At 43.4% G+C, this 16,226-nt stretch overlaps 1 protein-coding gene and 1 pseudogene across 2 annotated transcripts in view; one reads left to right on the top strand and one right to left on the bottom strand.

Annotated features, from left to right (window-relative positions):
• Positions 1-3,135, top strand: part of HYCC1 (hyccin PI4KA lipid kinase complex subunit 1) — a 119,605-nt gene extending 116,470 nt beyond the window's left edge. For both annotated transcript variants that reach the window (XM_055115761.2, XM_055115762.2), the window contains exon 11: positions 57-3,135. In XM_055115761.2, coding sequence (XP_054971736.1) covers positions 57-178 — 122 coding nt within the window. In that variant the 3' untranslated portion in view covers positions 179-3,135. The remainder of the gene's footprint in view (positions 1-56) is intronic.
• Positions 3,136-7,675: 4,540 nt separating this feature from the next.
• LOC134730664 (large ribosomal subunit protein uL11-like) lies at positions 7,676-14,378 on the bottom strand (annotated as a pseudogene).
• Between the last annotated feature and the right edge of the window lie 1,848 nt (positions 14,379-16,226).

The following is a 16,226-nucleotide window of genomic DNA, read 5'->3' as shown; positions in this document are numbered from 1 at the left end:
GAAACATTTTTTTAAGTAATTATACAATTTTAAAAATGGCTTATCTTTTTGGCTAGGGAGAAGCAAGGGAAGTCGACAGAATAGCACCTCAAATGATGTGGACTCAGTTTCTTGCTGGAATTTGCAAAGCCTATTTAAATACGATCTTAATTGTCAGAAGATTGTTTTTAAAATATAGAAATTCAAGAAGACAGACTTTGAGAATGCAAATTTGAAGAACTTGGAATCTTTTTCATTTCAAATATAATATTAACCACAGAGCTTGTCTAGCTGGATGCCACAGTCTGTGTACAACATAAGGAAATCATCATAATAAAAACAGCTTCACAGCCTTGCTGGTGTTTGGTGCTGTCTTTGCCCTTACACCATTTTTTGCATGTTGTTGGTTAGAAAAATAGCAGTGTATGTAGGAGATCTAAAGGGCAGATTATTAAATTATGGCCACTATCGATGAACAAATGAATGAATGTCAACAGAGGAAGTGTGATGACTTATAATACAGAAATGATGCTTCCAAAACTTTCCAAGTTTGTTTCCATCACTGTTGGGGGCAAAATAAGGTTTATATGGAGAAAAAAATTCAAGAATGCCTGTAAGTCACATAGCAATTATGACAAAAATTCAAAGCAGTTCACAGGCAGGAATAAAGGTGTAAGGAAGGCAGGGTCTAAACTGGTGCAATTTGTGTGGGGAGGGAGGGGATGATGGTGGGAGACAGGGGGAGGGGAAGAATCGTTTAGCCCTCCGTGGATTTATGTTTAGCATTCTATTAAAGAACACTAGGATTTAATCCAATGCTGGCTTTACTCTAAATCTGTTTGATTATGCAGGCAGGGAGCCGAAGGGCTGGAGGCTAAGGATTGACTTGCTTAGTTAACTAGAGAAGCAGATGGGGTTGGGAGGTTCTGTGCTATGTCTGTCCCTCCACAGACAAGGCTGAACCTGGGAGCAAAATAAGGAGTTGGGGTTGGGTGTGGTTGCTCACACCTATAATCCCAGTGCTTCAGGAGGCTGAGGCAGGAGGATTGCTTGAGGCCAAGAGTTCAAGACCAGCCTAGGCAACCTGGGAGATTCTGTCCCTACAAAAAAATTTTTTTAATTAAAAAAAAAAAAACGTTTGGGGGCCCTTCAATCTTGGAGCTCTAAGACCACATCTAAGGGAGTGGGAATGTGGTTGGGGTTGTGAACAAGTCCAATAGAATGTGGGACATGGGGCAAAAGGCTGGGCTCAACCCTAGGGTACGTACTGGCAGGTTATGCTACGATCTCTCTAGGTCTTTACAACCTACTGCCACTCAGGAAAAGGGAAGAAGGTAGGAGAACGTTTGCTGGGTCCCCTCTCCCCCTCGTTCAACACCGCAGTCCTCACGTTCCACCTCCACACTCCCCACCCTCGATTACGTCACTGCTCATCCACACCACAATAGGTCCCAGTTTGCCATTTCCTGGTGAAACAACATTTCCTTTTTGGTATCAGTAATGATAATTTTTTTATGTTCCAGCAACAATGATAAGAGTTATAAAACGATCTTTGCCAACCACCTTCCTCCTGCACTGATTAAACATTAATAGTGGGGTTGAAGGAAACCTCATTAAAAACAAACCCATGCTGACAAGCGGCTCTCCAAGGCTTCATCTGATCTCTCTGACAGCAAAGTACAATGGTGATGGACTGGGGAGTGAAAGAACTGCCCCATAACACGAACACCCTGTGGGTAGAAAACAAGCAATGGCTGAGATTTTGGAAGCACCAAGGCTAATGGTCTTCGTTCTTCATTTTAATATCCTGGCCGCTGGACATAGTAGGTGCTCAATAAGTGTTGAAGAAATAAATGATTGAACACAACTTTTTAGGGTACTCAAATCCCTCCCTTTTAGCACTGACTTCCCCAAACCTGTCTTCTGACATCCTAATTTTATCCCCAATAAATGGTCCAGCTGTAATTATTTTCAACGAAATTCCTTCAGAGGAATTTGTGTATCTGTGGCTATGCAAAAATATCTTGACTCTGGTGATGTCAAATAAAGCTCACATACTATTAAATACTAGGCATGCATTAAAAGAACAAGGTAAGCCAGAGTATAGGTGAGGAATAGACCTGACCTCGTGGGAAGCATTGGTAGGAATAACCTCCTCAGAGATCATCAGCTTTTCCCACTCACATGACTTTTTTCACTCTGACATTTGAAAAAGATCATTTTTCTCTGTCTCAATACCAAAATACTGATTATCATAGCTGTTTGGAAACTTAGAAACCATATAGTCCAAATCTCTCACTTAATAGATAAGGGAACTGAATTTCAGAGTGGTCTAACGATTAACGCAAGGTCTCACTCCTAGTTAGAATTGCTAGAGCCAAAAAACAAATGTCCAGTGTCTCAGGCTAGTAAGCCGTTTCCCCCACAAAGCAATGACTTCTGGAACAGACAGAAGCAGGCAAGGGATGGACATCCATCAGGCCTATTGAAGCAATCCATTGTGGTTATTGGGAATAGGCACCATTTTTTTTTTTAAAAAAAGAATACTAACATGGAAATAGCTCCAGACATTATTGAATGAAAAAAGCAGTTGCAAAATAACGCATAGGGTGTAAGTCCATTTATGTGAACCAAAATGAGCAGTGTAAATTTTTCCATGGACAAGGTGTGGAAGGATGGATTCTACTCTGACAACAGTGCTTCCCTCTGAAGAGGACTCTAAGATCAGGGATGGTGGTCAAAGGCCAATTTGTCCTTACCTGCAATTGTTTGAATTTTTATAAGGAGGATCTATCTATGCATGAATTGTTTAAGAACTAATTTAAAAGGGTAAAACTGGCTGAGCATGGTGGGTCATGCCTGTAATCTCTGCAGTTTGGGAGGCTGAGGTAGAAGGATCAATTGAGGCCAGGAGTTTGAGACCAGTTTGGGCAACATAGTGGGATCCCATCTGTTAAAAAAAAAAAAAAAGTTTAATTGAGTGTGTTGGCACATGCCTGTAGTCCCAGCTAGTAAGGAGGCTGAGAGGCAGGAGGATTGCTTGAGTCCAGGAATTTGAGGTTGTACTGCTTACTAGCTATGATCATGCCACTACACTCCAGTCTGGAAGACAGAGCCAGGTCTTGTCTCTAAAATAAAATTAAACAAAAATAAAAACGTAGAAGTGTATTTCTTGTTGTGTTCTATGGCACTCTGATGGCTTTATTCCTAACACTATGAATCATGCTCTGGGGGACTCAGCCTTTGACCTTAATCCCAATGGAAAGTCTAGATTCATCCCAAAACATTAGGGTTCATGGTCTACCACAGGGAAAGAAGAGAGTGTGTTTGTGAGGGTATCTTCCCAAAACGTGTTTATTGCTCACTTCTTCGCATTGATTGCCATTTCACACCTGGAATATAATAATAATGACAATAATGATAATTGAATATGTAAATGCTACTAATAATAAATGACAATAGCTATGCTCTTTTGAGCTCTAACTCTACCCCAGGCACTCCCCTAAGCACCTTCATGCATTCTCATTTAGTCTTCATAACCACTCTGAGAGGTAAGTACTATTATTATTCCCATTATTATTCCTATTTTAGAGATGAAAATCTGAGGCTTAAATAAATCAATTAACCTGATCTTGGCCACAGGGCTGTTGGGATCTGAACCAGGAAGTTTCACTCCAGAGTCTGTGATGGGACACAGGCATTGGCACTGCTCGCGCCTGGAGAAATGCTGACCAGTTTCTGTAGGAGGAGTGCATCGGGCTGGAAAACATGATTTCATCCACAGCAGAAAATGCTGCTTCCAGAGAGACCTTCTGTCTAATCTGCTTCCCCATTGCCTTCTCTTTGAGTTCCTTTGAGCCTTCTTACCTATGGATTCAAATGCCCCTGGGTCACTAAGTCAAGTGCATAATTCTATCACGCAGTGTGCACTGAGGGGAAAATATTCTTATTTGGAGAGTAAAAACCCATCTACTATCACGTACAAGCTCAGCAACAACTTCTCAATTACCTGTTCATTTTATTTAAAACAACAGTCAATAAAAACAGCAAGAAACTTTCTTTGAAGGAGATAAGGGCTGATCTGCCTGGAGCCAGGGAATAATACCTTTTTTCTTGGGTTCCTATTTACTTTGGATATGTCAGTTTTGGACCTTAAAGGTGTGGATGGCATAAAGTGGTAAGTTTTGAAATGATTTTTGGAGTTTATATTAGAGAAAGGCTTTTCAGGAAGCTGGTCATCTTATGCTAAACGGCATTTTCTCCCTGCCCCCACCTCTGTCCAAAATTCATGAATTATTTCATTATTTCTTTTCTTTTCTTTTCTTGAGATGGAGTCTCGCTGTGTCACCCAGGCTGGAGTGAAGTGGGGCAATCTCAGCTCACTGCAACCTCTGCCTCCCAGGGTCAAGCAATTCTCCTGTCTCAGCCTCCCGAGTAGCTGGGATTACAGGCACGTGCCGCCATGCTCACCTAAGTTTTTTGTATTTTAGTAGAGACAGGGTTTCATCATGTTGGCCAAGCTGGTCTTGAACTCCTGACCTCAGGCAATCCGCCCGCCTCAGCCTCCCAAAGTGCTGAAATTACAGGTGTAAGCCACAGCACCCGGCCTTGTTATTTCTTTGTTAATGACCAAGGCGTCTCTGATTCAACACTGAAAGTTTGAGTTAGATCATAGAAATCTTTGTTTAAACATGTATATACATACTTATGTATGTGTTATATATGTAGACCTATGTATATATACATATTCTATAACCTATCCTATATCTATTATGTACAGATATGTAAAAAATATAGCTTTAATTGGGAAAATTTGCACTGGATGAAGCACTTTAAAATTCTTCTCCCATGCCCCAGTACTGTCAAGTTTTTGCCTAGAGCAACGTACTGACTTTTTGAGTTCTGCTGAATCCTGCCTAGAGAAACCGCTTGTCATTTCAAAGTTGCATTTATATTTCCATACACTTTTTGAATATTTCGTTTTGGAAAGAGTAACTCCACCTGCTTCTTTTTTCCACATGTGTACATCAAAGGTGAAGCTGGGATGTGTCCTCTTTCCTCTTAACCCCCTAGCTCTGGACCTGGTAAATACAGCAAACGGGGAGTGAGTTTCTCAAATGCCTGGCTGTGTCTGCCCCGAGATGGGGTGGTGGAATAGCAAGAGGAGCCTTGCCAGCCTGCAGGACTCAGGTGCTGCTAAGCCCTCCAGTTACCACGACTACAGCGCTTTCCAGCAGGTGAGGAGTTTTGATAAATGTGTGGTACACATTTCTGCAAACAAAGCCATTTATTTTAGGCCAAAGCATTTGTAGCAAAATGTAGATAATATATCTAGAATGTGTCAAATGGAATGCTTTCATTACATATTTTTGGATTGATTTCTTAGGTTGCACATTTATAAAGTAAAAGCCTTGTTATCTTAGATTTCTCAGCTAACTCTTTGCCATTAACTGCAAACAAGATGTATGGACTAAGTGTGTGGAGGCTGTCTCAGGAACCTCAGCCCATCTGGGAGAAATATTTTAGGTCATTACTGAAGGGAATCAGTGCCTTGAGGGTCCTTTCTCAATGCCCTAAGGTCTTGGGACAGAAAAAATGTTTTTGTTGGGCCACAGTTGCCACTAAGTGGTATCTATTATATGATGAGCCAAAGACCTGGAAAACCGTCCCCAATCCCCAATCCCTCTCCCCTTCACCCAAAAGAAAATACTGGTTCCTGAAATTCTCATTAAAAATGGAATCCTTTTGGTTGGGTTAGCATGGCTCTTGGAGGAAAGGCCAATCAGGACAGGAGTGGTGGCTCCCACCTGTAATATCGACACTTTGGGAGGCCAAGGTGGGCGGATCACCTGAGGTCAGAAGTTTGAGACCAGCCTGGCCAACCATGGCCAACATGGTGAAACCCCATCTCTACTAAAACTACAAAATTAGCCAGAAGCAGTGGCGGGCACCTGTAATCCCAGCTACTCAGGAGGCTGAGGCAGGAGAATTGCTTGAACCCGGGAGGCAGAGGTTGCAGTGAGCCAAGATTGTCGAGATTGTGCCACTGCACTCCAGCCTGGGCGACAGAAGGAGACTCCATCTCAAAAAAGGAGAGAGAGAGAGAAAGCCAATCAGCCCAGAAGGACCAGCCCAAAGCTTGTGCTTGGGATTAACCTTTAGTAGGATTTATCTGTTCAGGGGCTGGCCGGCACAGGTGGCCTAGGGATCGGGCACCACACATGAGAGTCAAACTTCCAAAAGAAGACGTGGGGAGGAGAGAGAGAGATGCTGGACAATGTTGCCCTGGAAAGGCCTGGAGAATCATGGGTACCAAAGGGGCAGCCTCTAAGCCTGGAGATCTAGGGCATGTTAGCCACTTACCTCTGCAGAGGGCCAGATCTTATTTGCCTTCAAGTGATTTCTGACATATTTCCAAGTGCAAAATAAAAATTTCTTCTTTGAGAATATTAATGAATGTTCCTGTATGTGTCCTAGGTTTCTATAAGACAAGGATGTTTTGGACATGTTCAAGCCCCCAGAACTGGCTGCACCCCGTGTGCCTTTCTCTCAGTGCAGCAACTTATGGGCTAATAATGGCCCCTGCCAGAGCATATTGTGCTGGGCGGTCACGGGTAGCAGAAACTACTGGCCTCTCTTTTGACAACCCACAGGAAACATTTGCACCTCCAGCACTTTCCGCTCAAAGTGCTCCATGGTAGCAACACCTGTGTGTGGTGCAGAAGCTGTGGCTACACTGCTTTATAACTCGTCTTTCTATCTGACCTCTGGAGTCCAGTGAAAGACCAAAACTTTACTGCTGTCTATGTTCGGTAAGCAAACTTAAAGGTTTAAAATTCCTTATTCGAACTCTATTTAGAATTCAAATAGTCATTAGCAGGAGCAAGCATTTTCTTCTTAAGGATCTATGTTAGTGAAATTACAATGAAGCTTTTATTTATAACTTGCCAAATAATCAATTTACCCTGTTGAGAAATAACATGTTGAAAAAATAACATGTTAAAGAAGGACAAATTGGGCCGGGCGATATGGCTTACATCTGTAATCCCAGTACTTTGGGAGACTGAGGAGGGAGGATTGCTTGAGGCCAGGAGTTGGATCCTCCCTGGCCCCAGAAACATAGCGAGACCCTGTCTCTATAAAAAAGAAAAAAAAAGAAAAAAAGAAAATAAAGGACAAGTTACTTACGTCATTGTTCCTGTTAGAATGGCGACACAGATAATTTAGTTAAAACGTATCTTTAACCTTTTTTTTGCATGTGTGATTAATCTGTGAGTCTCTGATTATAGCTGGTTGAATATTTCCCCCTAAATAATTGGTTTTGAGCATTAATAATAGGCCTTTATGTTGATGACAATTGTTATGACTTTATTCATGTGCAATAAAGCCCTTATAATAGATTATACAATTAACTTTCTACAGTTGAAATAAGTGAAATATAAATGGTTTTAGAGGGATCCAATTGGAATTAAGTTAAAGCACATTGACTTCTTCCAGTTTAGGACCATGTAACAGTTTTGAATATATTTTTCATTATTTGAAAACTTTTTCTTCTAGCATGTAGTAATGGTGGGAGAACTAAATAACACTGAAAATTCTGGAAATGAGGAGAAACAGACTAAAGCCACGGGCACCGGATGAATGAAGAGAGAGAAGAGTGCTTTAGGTAAGCCTCTGGTTAGACCTAACTTTAATAAGCTCTACTTGAGAAAGGGGGCACATGGCCTCTCCTGGGGTACTATGGCTTCATTCCTGTCACCCTGAAATTGCACGGTTCCTCTGAGCATAGTGGTATTAATTAGGGTGGGATGTTAAACAAAATAAGCAAAATTAACAAAGCATTTGTCCTTCTATGTAGCAATGTTCTAGAAAAATCTTAATGGATTTCACTAATTTGAATGTCACAACACAATTAACTTTGTTTTTCCATCTCTTCTAGATTGTGGGTGCATCCTAATTTTTCTTATAGTTATAAGTTATAAAAAGTGTTGACTATTTCATATACACAATTAGTATTGTAATTACCGCAACTGTGGATAAAAATGTCATCTCTTGTTTATCTTCTCACACTGTTACTTGTGAATTGTGGAGTGTGATGTGTAGAGCTGTTTTGGGAGGTGGGAGACAGGTAGGACCCCTAACCAAGAAGCCTGGCTCACAGAGAGGGCGCCTGACTCTACATTAAATGTTCACAGTCCTTTGCCTCACTGTCTAATTGAGAAGAATATTAGTACATCACGAGCTCAATCCCAAGTAAATTTCCAAATGGGAAGTCTTACAACACTTTTGGAAGATACGTGGATGAGGCTTTTAGGTGAGTTGTAAGTCTTTTTTTTTTTTTTTTTCTTGAGACAAGAGTCTCACTCTATCACTCAGGCTGGAGTGCAGTGATGTGATCTCGGCTCACTGCAACTTCCGCCTCCCAGGTTCAAGTGATTCTCCTGCCCCAGCCTCCTGAGTATGGGACTACAGGTGCACACCACCATGCCCGGCTAATTTGTATTTTCAGTAGAGATGGGGTTTCACTGTGCTGGCCAGGCTGGCCTCAAATTCCTGACCTCAAGTGATCTACCCGCCTGGGCCTTCCAAAGTAAATCAGCTTTATGCATTTAAATTTAATCAACGATTAACTTTAAATTGCGCCTGGCTGGATTTGTTAGTCTTAACGCCAAAGCTTTATTCCAATCTTCCCAGGGGCACTATGGGCCCAGAGCCAGCATGGTCTAGAAAATGAAACTTTGTAGCCACAGGCGGAGAGAGTGGAGAATGTTTCTTTTTTATTAAAAGGAGAAGGCCAGTAGTGGTGGCTCACCTCTGTAATCCCAGCACTTTGGGAGGCCGAGGTGGGTGGATCACTTGAGGTCAGGAGTTCGAGACTAGCCTGGCCAACATGGTGAAACCCTGTCTCTACTAAAAATACAAAATTAGCTGGGCGTGGTGGCGGGCACCTGTAATGCCAGCTACTCGGGAGGCTGAGGCAGGAAAATCGCTTGAACTTGCGAGGTGGAAGTTGCAGTAAGCCAAGATCGTGCTATTGTACTCCAGCTTGGGTGTCACAGTGAGACTCCGTCTCAAAAAATAAATAAATATAAATAAATTAAGTCCAGGCGCGGTGGCTCATGCCTGTAATTCCAGCACTTTGGGAGGCCGAGGCAGGTGGATCACAACATCAAGAGATTGAGACCATCCTGGCCTATATAGTGAAACCCCATCTTTACTAAAAAAACAAAAATTAGCTGGGCGTGGTGGCAGGTACCTGTAGTTCCAGCTACTTGGGAGGCTGAGGCAGGGGAATCGCTTGAACCCGGGGGGCGGAGGTTGCAGTGAACCAAGATCACACCACTGCACTCCAGCCTGGTGACAGAGCGAGACTCCATCTCAAAAAATAAAAATAAAAAATAATAATTAATTAATTTTTTTTTAAAAAAGGGAAAAGAAAAGGGAAAACAAAATCCCAAGTCCCGTTTGTATGAACATTTATATGAAAATTTTATCCAACTACAAAAACACATTTTTGTGTTAAATGTGTTTTGTGATAAAGGAAACCGAATATGGACTAGTGTTCAGACGATATCAGAGAATCATTAATATTTTTAGGAGGGATAATAGCCTGTGGTTATGAAGGAAAATGTTCTTCTTTTTAGGAGATACTTGCTGAAGGGCTAAGCGTTATGTCTACAATTTATCTTCCACATATATTGAAAACGTAGAGAAAAAAGCAAATGTGGTAAATATTAGAAGTAGTTAAATTTAGATACTGGGTGTATGGGTAGTCATTGAACTAGTAATTAAAGGTCTGTGAATCAGTTGGAATTGCTTCTGGCTGCAAATAAAACTCAACTGACAAGAGTTTCAATTTTAAGAACCTTCAACCTTGGCTAAACAAGAATTGCAGCTGTTGTCCATTTAGTGTTGGTGCAGCCACTCAGTGATGCCATTGAGACCCCATGTTCATCTATCCATCTGCCTTGTCATTTTCAGCAGATTGGCTTCTGACACTGTCAATTCATGATTGCAAGACAGCTGCTGCAGCTGTAGGCTCTGTCACACTCCCAGACAGGATGTGGGTGGGGAAGAGCAAAAGCAAACTCTCCTCTTGCACTTGCATCATTTATCAGAAAGCAGATTCTTTCCCTGAAGCCCCCAGGAGACTTCTACTTATACCTCAGTGGCCAGAATGGTCCTATGCCAATCCTAGCTACAGGGTAGTCTAGGGAAGGAAATCACCACGTGGAATTTATATCTACTGTGATTCATCCCCTTGGGCTACAGGTGTACTGTCACCCTGAACAAAAGTGGTGTTAACAAAAAAAAAAAAAAAAGAAAGTTAAAAAAAAGGAGAAAATGGAAGCTGTTTGTCATTGGCTAAATAGATACCCTTTTTCTCTGGAAGGGAAATTGTTCTGTTTCACAAGATATCAGAAATGATTTTTAAATGAAACTAAAACTCTTGCCGCATGACATCAGATTGATGTTTAACAGAAAGATAAATGGTGCCTGAAAGGAGTTTTAGTTTCTTGTTCTTCTTTAGCTCAGGAAAAACAGAAAGTTTTTAGCTATCTATGGAAACTATTTTTGCTTAACTTTCGATTTTGGTAATACATTTCAATATACAGTTTACTTCCCACAATTGTTTTCATTGTGATAGACATTGTGAGGCAGAACAGAATATTTATTTCTACTCATCGTATTATTAGCCACCGTTTGTTGAGTGTCCCTTATAGGCAAGGCATTATAATAGGTGGTTACATCTTCTCTCATTTATGTAAGAGGATGTGCCTGGCTGTTACAAAAAGCCCTAGATCAAGTCTGAGTCATCAGACTTAATAAAGAAGAAGAAAACGGAAAGTTTTCAACAACCATTCTAATTTCTACTTCACTCCCAGCCTGTGTGAGGCCACTATAATAAGATACTCTTGACATCTGGGATCTTAAAATGGAAATCCATTTATTGGTTAAAACAAAGAACAGCCATAACTAGAATTCCCTTCTGTTCCCTTCCTTATCCCTTGGCCCAAGTGTAGGGTTTCTTTTAGAAAGGAAGCAAGACATTCATTATAGAGTCTTAGCTCAGTAATAGCCACCTAACCATCACTGGGGGCCACAGTCATGTGTCCTGGAAAGGCATAGAAGGCGTGACCTATGCCCAGAAGGTTTCTGAGTGTGCAGAAGTCCTTCATCATGAGGCCATTTGGTGATGATTTAGCATGTGGTGTGGATGACTGAGGTCCAGCTTCTAACTCTGGTTGACTGCCGAGAGATGCCGTGAAGTGCTGTGTTGTTTTCTGGAGTCTTAGCAAAGAAGAGAAGCATAGGCTGACAGCACTCTTGGCCTACCCCATGGCTCTTGGCCATTTGTTGTCTCAGGTAAGCCTAGTTAAAGAGAAGCCCAACAGAGCCAAGGCTGGCAGAGAGGACCAAGAGGCTATAGACTGGTGGGTTGAAGTGAAGATAGTGGGTACACCACTGGGAAACTAGACACTGGTTTCTGAAGGAAGAAACCATTCAGAAGGAGAAGGGCCAGAGGAACATATGAACATCCAGGTCAGGAGATGAAAGTTAGATCAACGTCTGGCAAATTAGCAGAACGTAGACATAGACAGAGAGCAGAGCAATGCCTGGGTGGAGCTTGTAGAGTCTCCTACTGCGTGTTCCTTCATTTAACAAAGATTTTGTTAGTATATACTATGTGCCAGAAACTGTTCTAGGTACCAGGAATATAGTAGTGAACAAAACAGACAAAGATTCCTGCCCCTCATTCTCCGTGTAGTCATAATTTGTTTTTTCCACTTACATTCTAGTGAGGAAAACAAATTATAAACAAGATGTATGAATAAATTATAAGTAAATTATGTAGTATGTTAGTGGCAAATAGTAAGCAAAAAAATAATGCAGCAAAAAGAGATAAAGGAGTATAAAGATGCTGTGCTTACAACATAGTGGCCACTAGCCTTGTGTGGCTGATGATATTTAAATTAGTTAAAGTTAAAAATTCCATTTCCATGTCATACAAGCCACATTTCCAGTGCTCAAAAGCCTCATAGTGGCCATCCTATTGGACAGTGAAGATAAAGTTTCATCAAGCACAAAGTTCTGTTGGTCAGTGCTTTTATAAAGGGTGCAATATTTAGGTGGGGTGGGTAGGGAAGGTCCTACTGCAAAGATAACTTTTAAATAAAGACCCAATGGAGTTGATGGGGTTGATGGGCTGATGGCCTGACTCATGAGCCTGCCTAGAGGAAGAGTATTCCAGACAGAAGGAATGGCAAGTGCAAAGGTTCGGGAGATGGGAGTGAAGTCCATGTGGCTGGAGCATAGTCGATGGGGTAGGGTAGTAGAGGAGGTCAGAGAAGTGAATGGAGGGAACAGATCCTGAGGCCCTTGTGGACCTTTGTAAGGACTTTGTATTTTACCCTACGTGAGATGAGAACCATTAGAGGTTTTGAGCAGAGGAGTTTCATGATCTGACTTAGATTTTTAATAGAACCCCTCTCGCTGCTATGATGAGGATAGATTGAAAGTGGGCCGAGGCACAGATAGGGGATAAGTGAGGGGATATTGCAATAACCCTGGAAAGAGGTGGGGGTGTTTAGGCTGGTAGCAGTGGTGGTGGTGAAAAGTAATCAGATTCAGGATATTCTTTTGAAGGCTCAGGCAACATGATGCCTGACTGGGGTGTAGGGTTTAAAAGAGAGAACAGACGAAGGTTTTCTGGTCTGAGCAACAGGAAGAATGGAGTTTTCACTCACTAAGATGGGGAAGCCGGGGGTGGAACGAGTTTGAATGGAATAAGATCAGGAGTTCCATTTTGGACATGTTAAATGTGATACGCCTACTCAGGCTCCCATGGATGTTGAACAAGTGGTGGTTGCTGGACTTAGAAATTTGGGACTTGTCGGCCTTGTGGTATTTTAAATCACGTGGCTGGTGATATCCTTAAAGGAGTGGGTTTAAATAGAAAATAGAAGAGGTGGCCAGGCTCACGCCTGTAATCCCAGCCCTTCGGGAGGCCAAGGCAAGTGTATTGCTTTAGTCCAGGAGCTTGAGACCAACCTGGGCAACATGGTGAAACCCTGTCTCTACTAAAAATAAAAATTAAGAAATAGCCAGACAAGATAGTGCGTGCCTGTAATCCCAGCTACACAGGAGGTTGAGGTGGGAGAATCATCTGAGCCCGGGAGCTCAAGGCTGCAGTGAGCCGAGATCACACCACTGTACTTCAGTCTCGGCAACCAGAGTGAGACCCTGTCAAGAAAGGAAAGAGAAGGGAAGGGAAGGGGAGAGGAGGAGAGGGCAGGGGAGGAGAGTGGAGGGGAGGGGGTCCAAGACCAGATGCTTGAGGACGCTAAAGATAGGAGGTTGGTAAAGGAGGCAATAGAAGGAGCAGCCAGTGTTGGAAGAGAAAAGCCAGGAGAAGGGGGTGCATGAAGCTTAGTGAGGCAGGGTTCACAAAGGAGGAAGGGAGCAAGGTGTCACATGCAGACATGAGCACTCAGAACTGACAGCTGGATTGCACCCTGTGGGGGGTAATTGATGACCTTGTGAGGAGTAGATATGTTGAGAGATGGGGATGAAAGTTGTTCACGGTGGGTTGAGGGAGAATTGAAGCAAGAACAAATGATACTTTCAAGATATAAAGGTGAGTAGAGAGCTGGGGTAGTAGCCAAGAGAAGAACAGGGAGGCCAAGAGAAAGTTATTGTTGCTGTTTTTGTTTTTTTGTGGGTTTTTTTTGTTTGTTTGTTTGTTTTTCAAATGATCCTTTATTGAAATATTTTCCTTCGTGCTTCTTAACTAGCTGGGCATTCCACAGCACCACCGTTGATGTCATCTATGATATCATGAGGGTGGCAGCCATCAACATTGCAGCCCACAGACTGGGGAGTCCCCAGGATCTCTTTAATGATTCCAGAGAGTTCTCTGGCTAAAGATCGGTGCCACATGTGTTGAGCAACATTGACAATCTCATCAAAAGTGATATTTCCACTGTGTTTAATGTTTTTCTGTTTCTTTCTGTCTCTTGGCGGTTCCTTGAGGGCTTTGATGATCAGGGCAGAGGCAGAAGGCACCACCTCAGTCTGGGCCTCTCTGTTCTAAATGATCAGTTTCACCGTAATCCTCAGATCCTTTCAGTCACCAGTTGCTTTAGCAATGTCATCACCAAACTTTTTTGAAGACAGAACCAGGGGGCTGATCTTGGGGGCCAACACAGACGTGGCACCCACTTCATCCCCAGTACACCTTAGGTATATGACTTTGATCTCATTGGGGTAAAACTTCGGCAGCATGGCAGAGGTGGCTAGATTCAGGACGACCGAAGAAAGTTGCACCTTGGCCTCCTCCCAGCTGAAAGCTGAAAGCCTTGTTGCTGTTTTTTGAAGAGATTCTTAGAATAACAGCTTGTTTGTAAGACCTAGTAAAGAGAACGTTTAAGGACACATGAGCAGAGGGGAAGAAAGACTGGAGGGAAGAGGGATGTGGGGGGGAATTGGCCTGTGCCAGGAGCCTGGAGACAGGAGGAGTGGCAGAACCCAGGGCCTGGGTGCAGGCAGGGAGCAGGTGTGGGGATGAGAACTCAAGGAAGTCCTCTCCCATGCTTTTTAGATCTTTAGTGACACAGGAAACACAGTCATCAGTGCAGAGTGAGTGTGGGAGAATTTTCAGGAGAGAAGAGAGGTCATTTAGGGAAGTGGGAATGTCAATGGACACAAGAAATGCAGTCCAATGGCAGCCCAGCCCAAGGACCAACCTGGTGCTGAGACTTTGAAGGGAGACTAGCCAGTGAGGAGTGATCTTCTCCTGGCCAGACCCTCTACCCAGACTGGGCCAGATGGAAGATCCTGACACATTCCAGAGAATTCCTGCTGTGGCAGGCTAGCTCCCAAGAAGCTCTTTCCACCAGCCGATGGGCCAGTGGGGTTGGCTTGAGCAGACTGTGGTTCCAGCACTTTAATGCAGTTTCTGTCACTGGAGGATTTGTCCAGTGCTGGGGTGTGGAGTGACAGCAAAACCCTGATGCCTCAGGCATGGCTGAAGTGCTGAAGCACAGAGGGTGCACCTGGGGAGAGGCCACAGGGTTGGTGACCTCTGCGGGTGTGAATGACCCCAGGCACTGTTTCAGTGTTGGGGTGGGTGGCTGGGTAGTGCTCCTGTGTCAGGGGTTGACATGTCCAGAGTCAATGTCCTTCCTCAGTGCCATATGCCAACCTTTAGGTTCCAGAGGGCCTTTTGAGTGACCTGCCATGGTTCCTCCATGACTAGCTTCTGGGGTGATGGGGTGGCACCTCACTCTGTCTAAGCTGAAACTCATCACACTGGGTTGTAATTCATGGTCTATTTGCTGTTATCCCTGGGCTGTAAGTGTAAGAACCCTCTCCAACTTTCTTACCACTTTATCCCCAATGCCTGGCAAAATACCTGAATACATGAATACATACAAGAGGGCAGGTGAGAAGGAAGGATAGGAGGAAGGAAGAGGGAAGGAAGGAAAAAAGAAGGGAAAGAAAAGAAAGAAAGGAAGGGAGGAGGGGAGGAAGGAAGGAAAGGGTAGATATGGAATCCCTGCCACTATAGCAGGGCTATTCTGCTGAGGGTTGCAATGATGGATCTGAATCAGTGGTAGCCTCCATAGGGGATGTAGCGATGAGGTAGGGTAGAAGGTAGTGGGTGCCATAAAGAGGGCTTTCAGCAGGGCTCTCTAAAACCAGGAAGACACACATGAGATTGCAGGGCATAACCAGGAAGACTGGGATGCCACCGCCTGGCCAGATGGGGGTCTGATCCACTCTCCTAAATGACCTCTCTTCTTTCCTGAAAACTTTCCCACACTCACTCTGCACTGATAACTGTGTTTCCTGTGGCACTAAAGATCTAAATCAGAACCGCATTTCTGACCCCCATTTCTGACCCCCATTTCTGATGGGCATCAGAAAGGTGAAAATAAGGAGTGGTGGTCAGGATGGGCAAGAGGAAGCAGAAAAGGAGTCCTGGCAAGTAGCTGAGACAGGCCCTGGCCCCCAGCTTTGTGGGGAAGGTGCAGGGTGAGTGTGTTGAAAGGCTGGAGAGGAGGCCCCCTGTAGCTGGGAATCCACAGAGGGCTGTATTAGTCCATTTTCACACTGCTGATAAAGACATACCTGAGACTGGGAAGAAAAAGAGGTTTAATTGGACTTACAGTTCCACATGGCTAGGGAGGCCTCAGAATCATGGTGGGAGGTGAAAGGCACATCTTACATGGTGGCAGCAAGAG

This window comes from Pan paniscus, chromosome 6 (assembly GCF_029289425.2).
Source record: "Pan paniscus chromosome 6, NHGRI_mPanPan1-v2.0_pri, whole genome shotgun sequence".
Taxonomy (NCBI): Eukaryota; Metazoa; Chordata; class Mammalia; order Primates; family Hominidae; genus Pan; species Pan paniscus.
The sequence above is the reverse complement of the archived record's forward strand: the minus strand, read 5'-3'. Positions and strand labels throughout refer to the sequence as shown.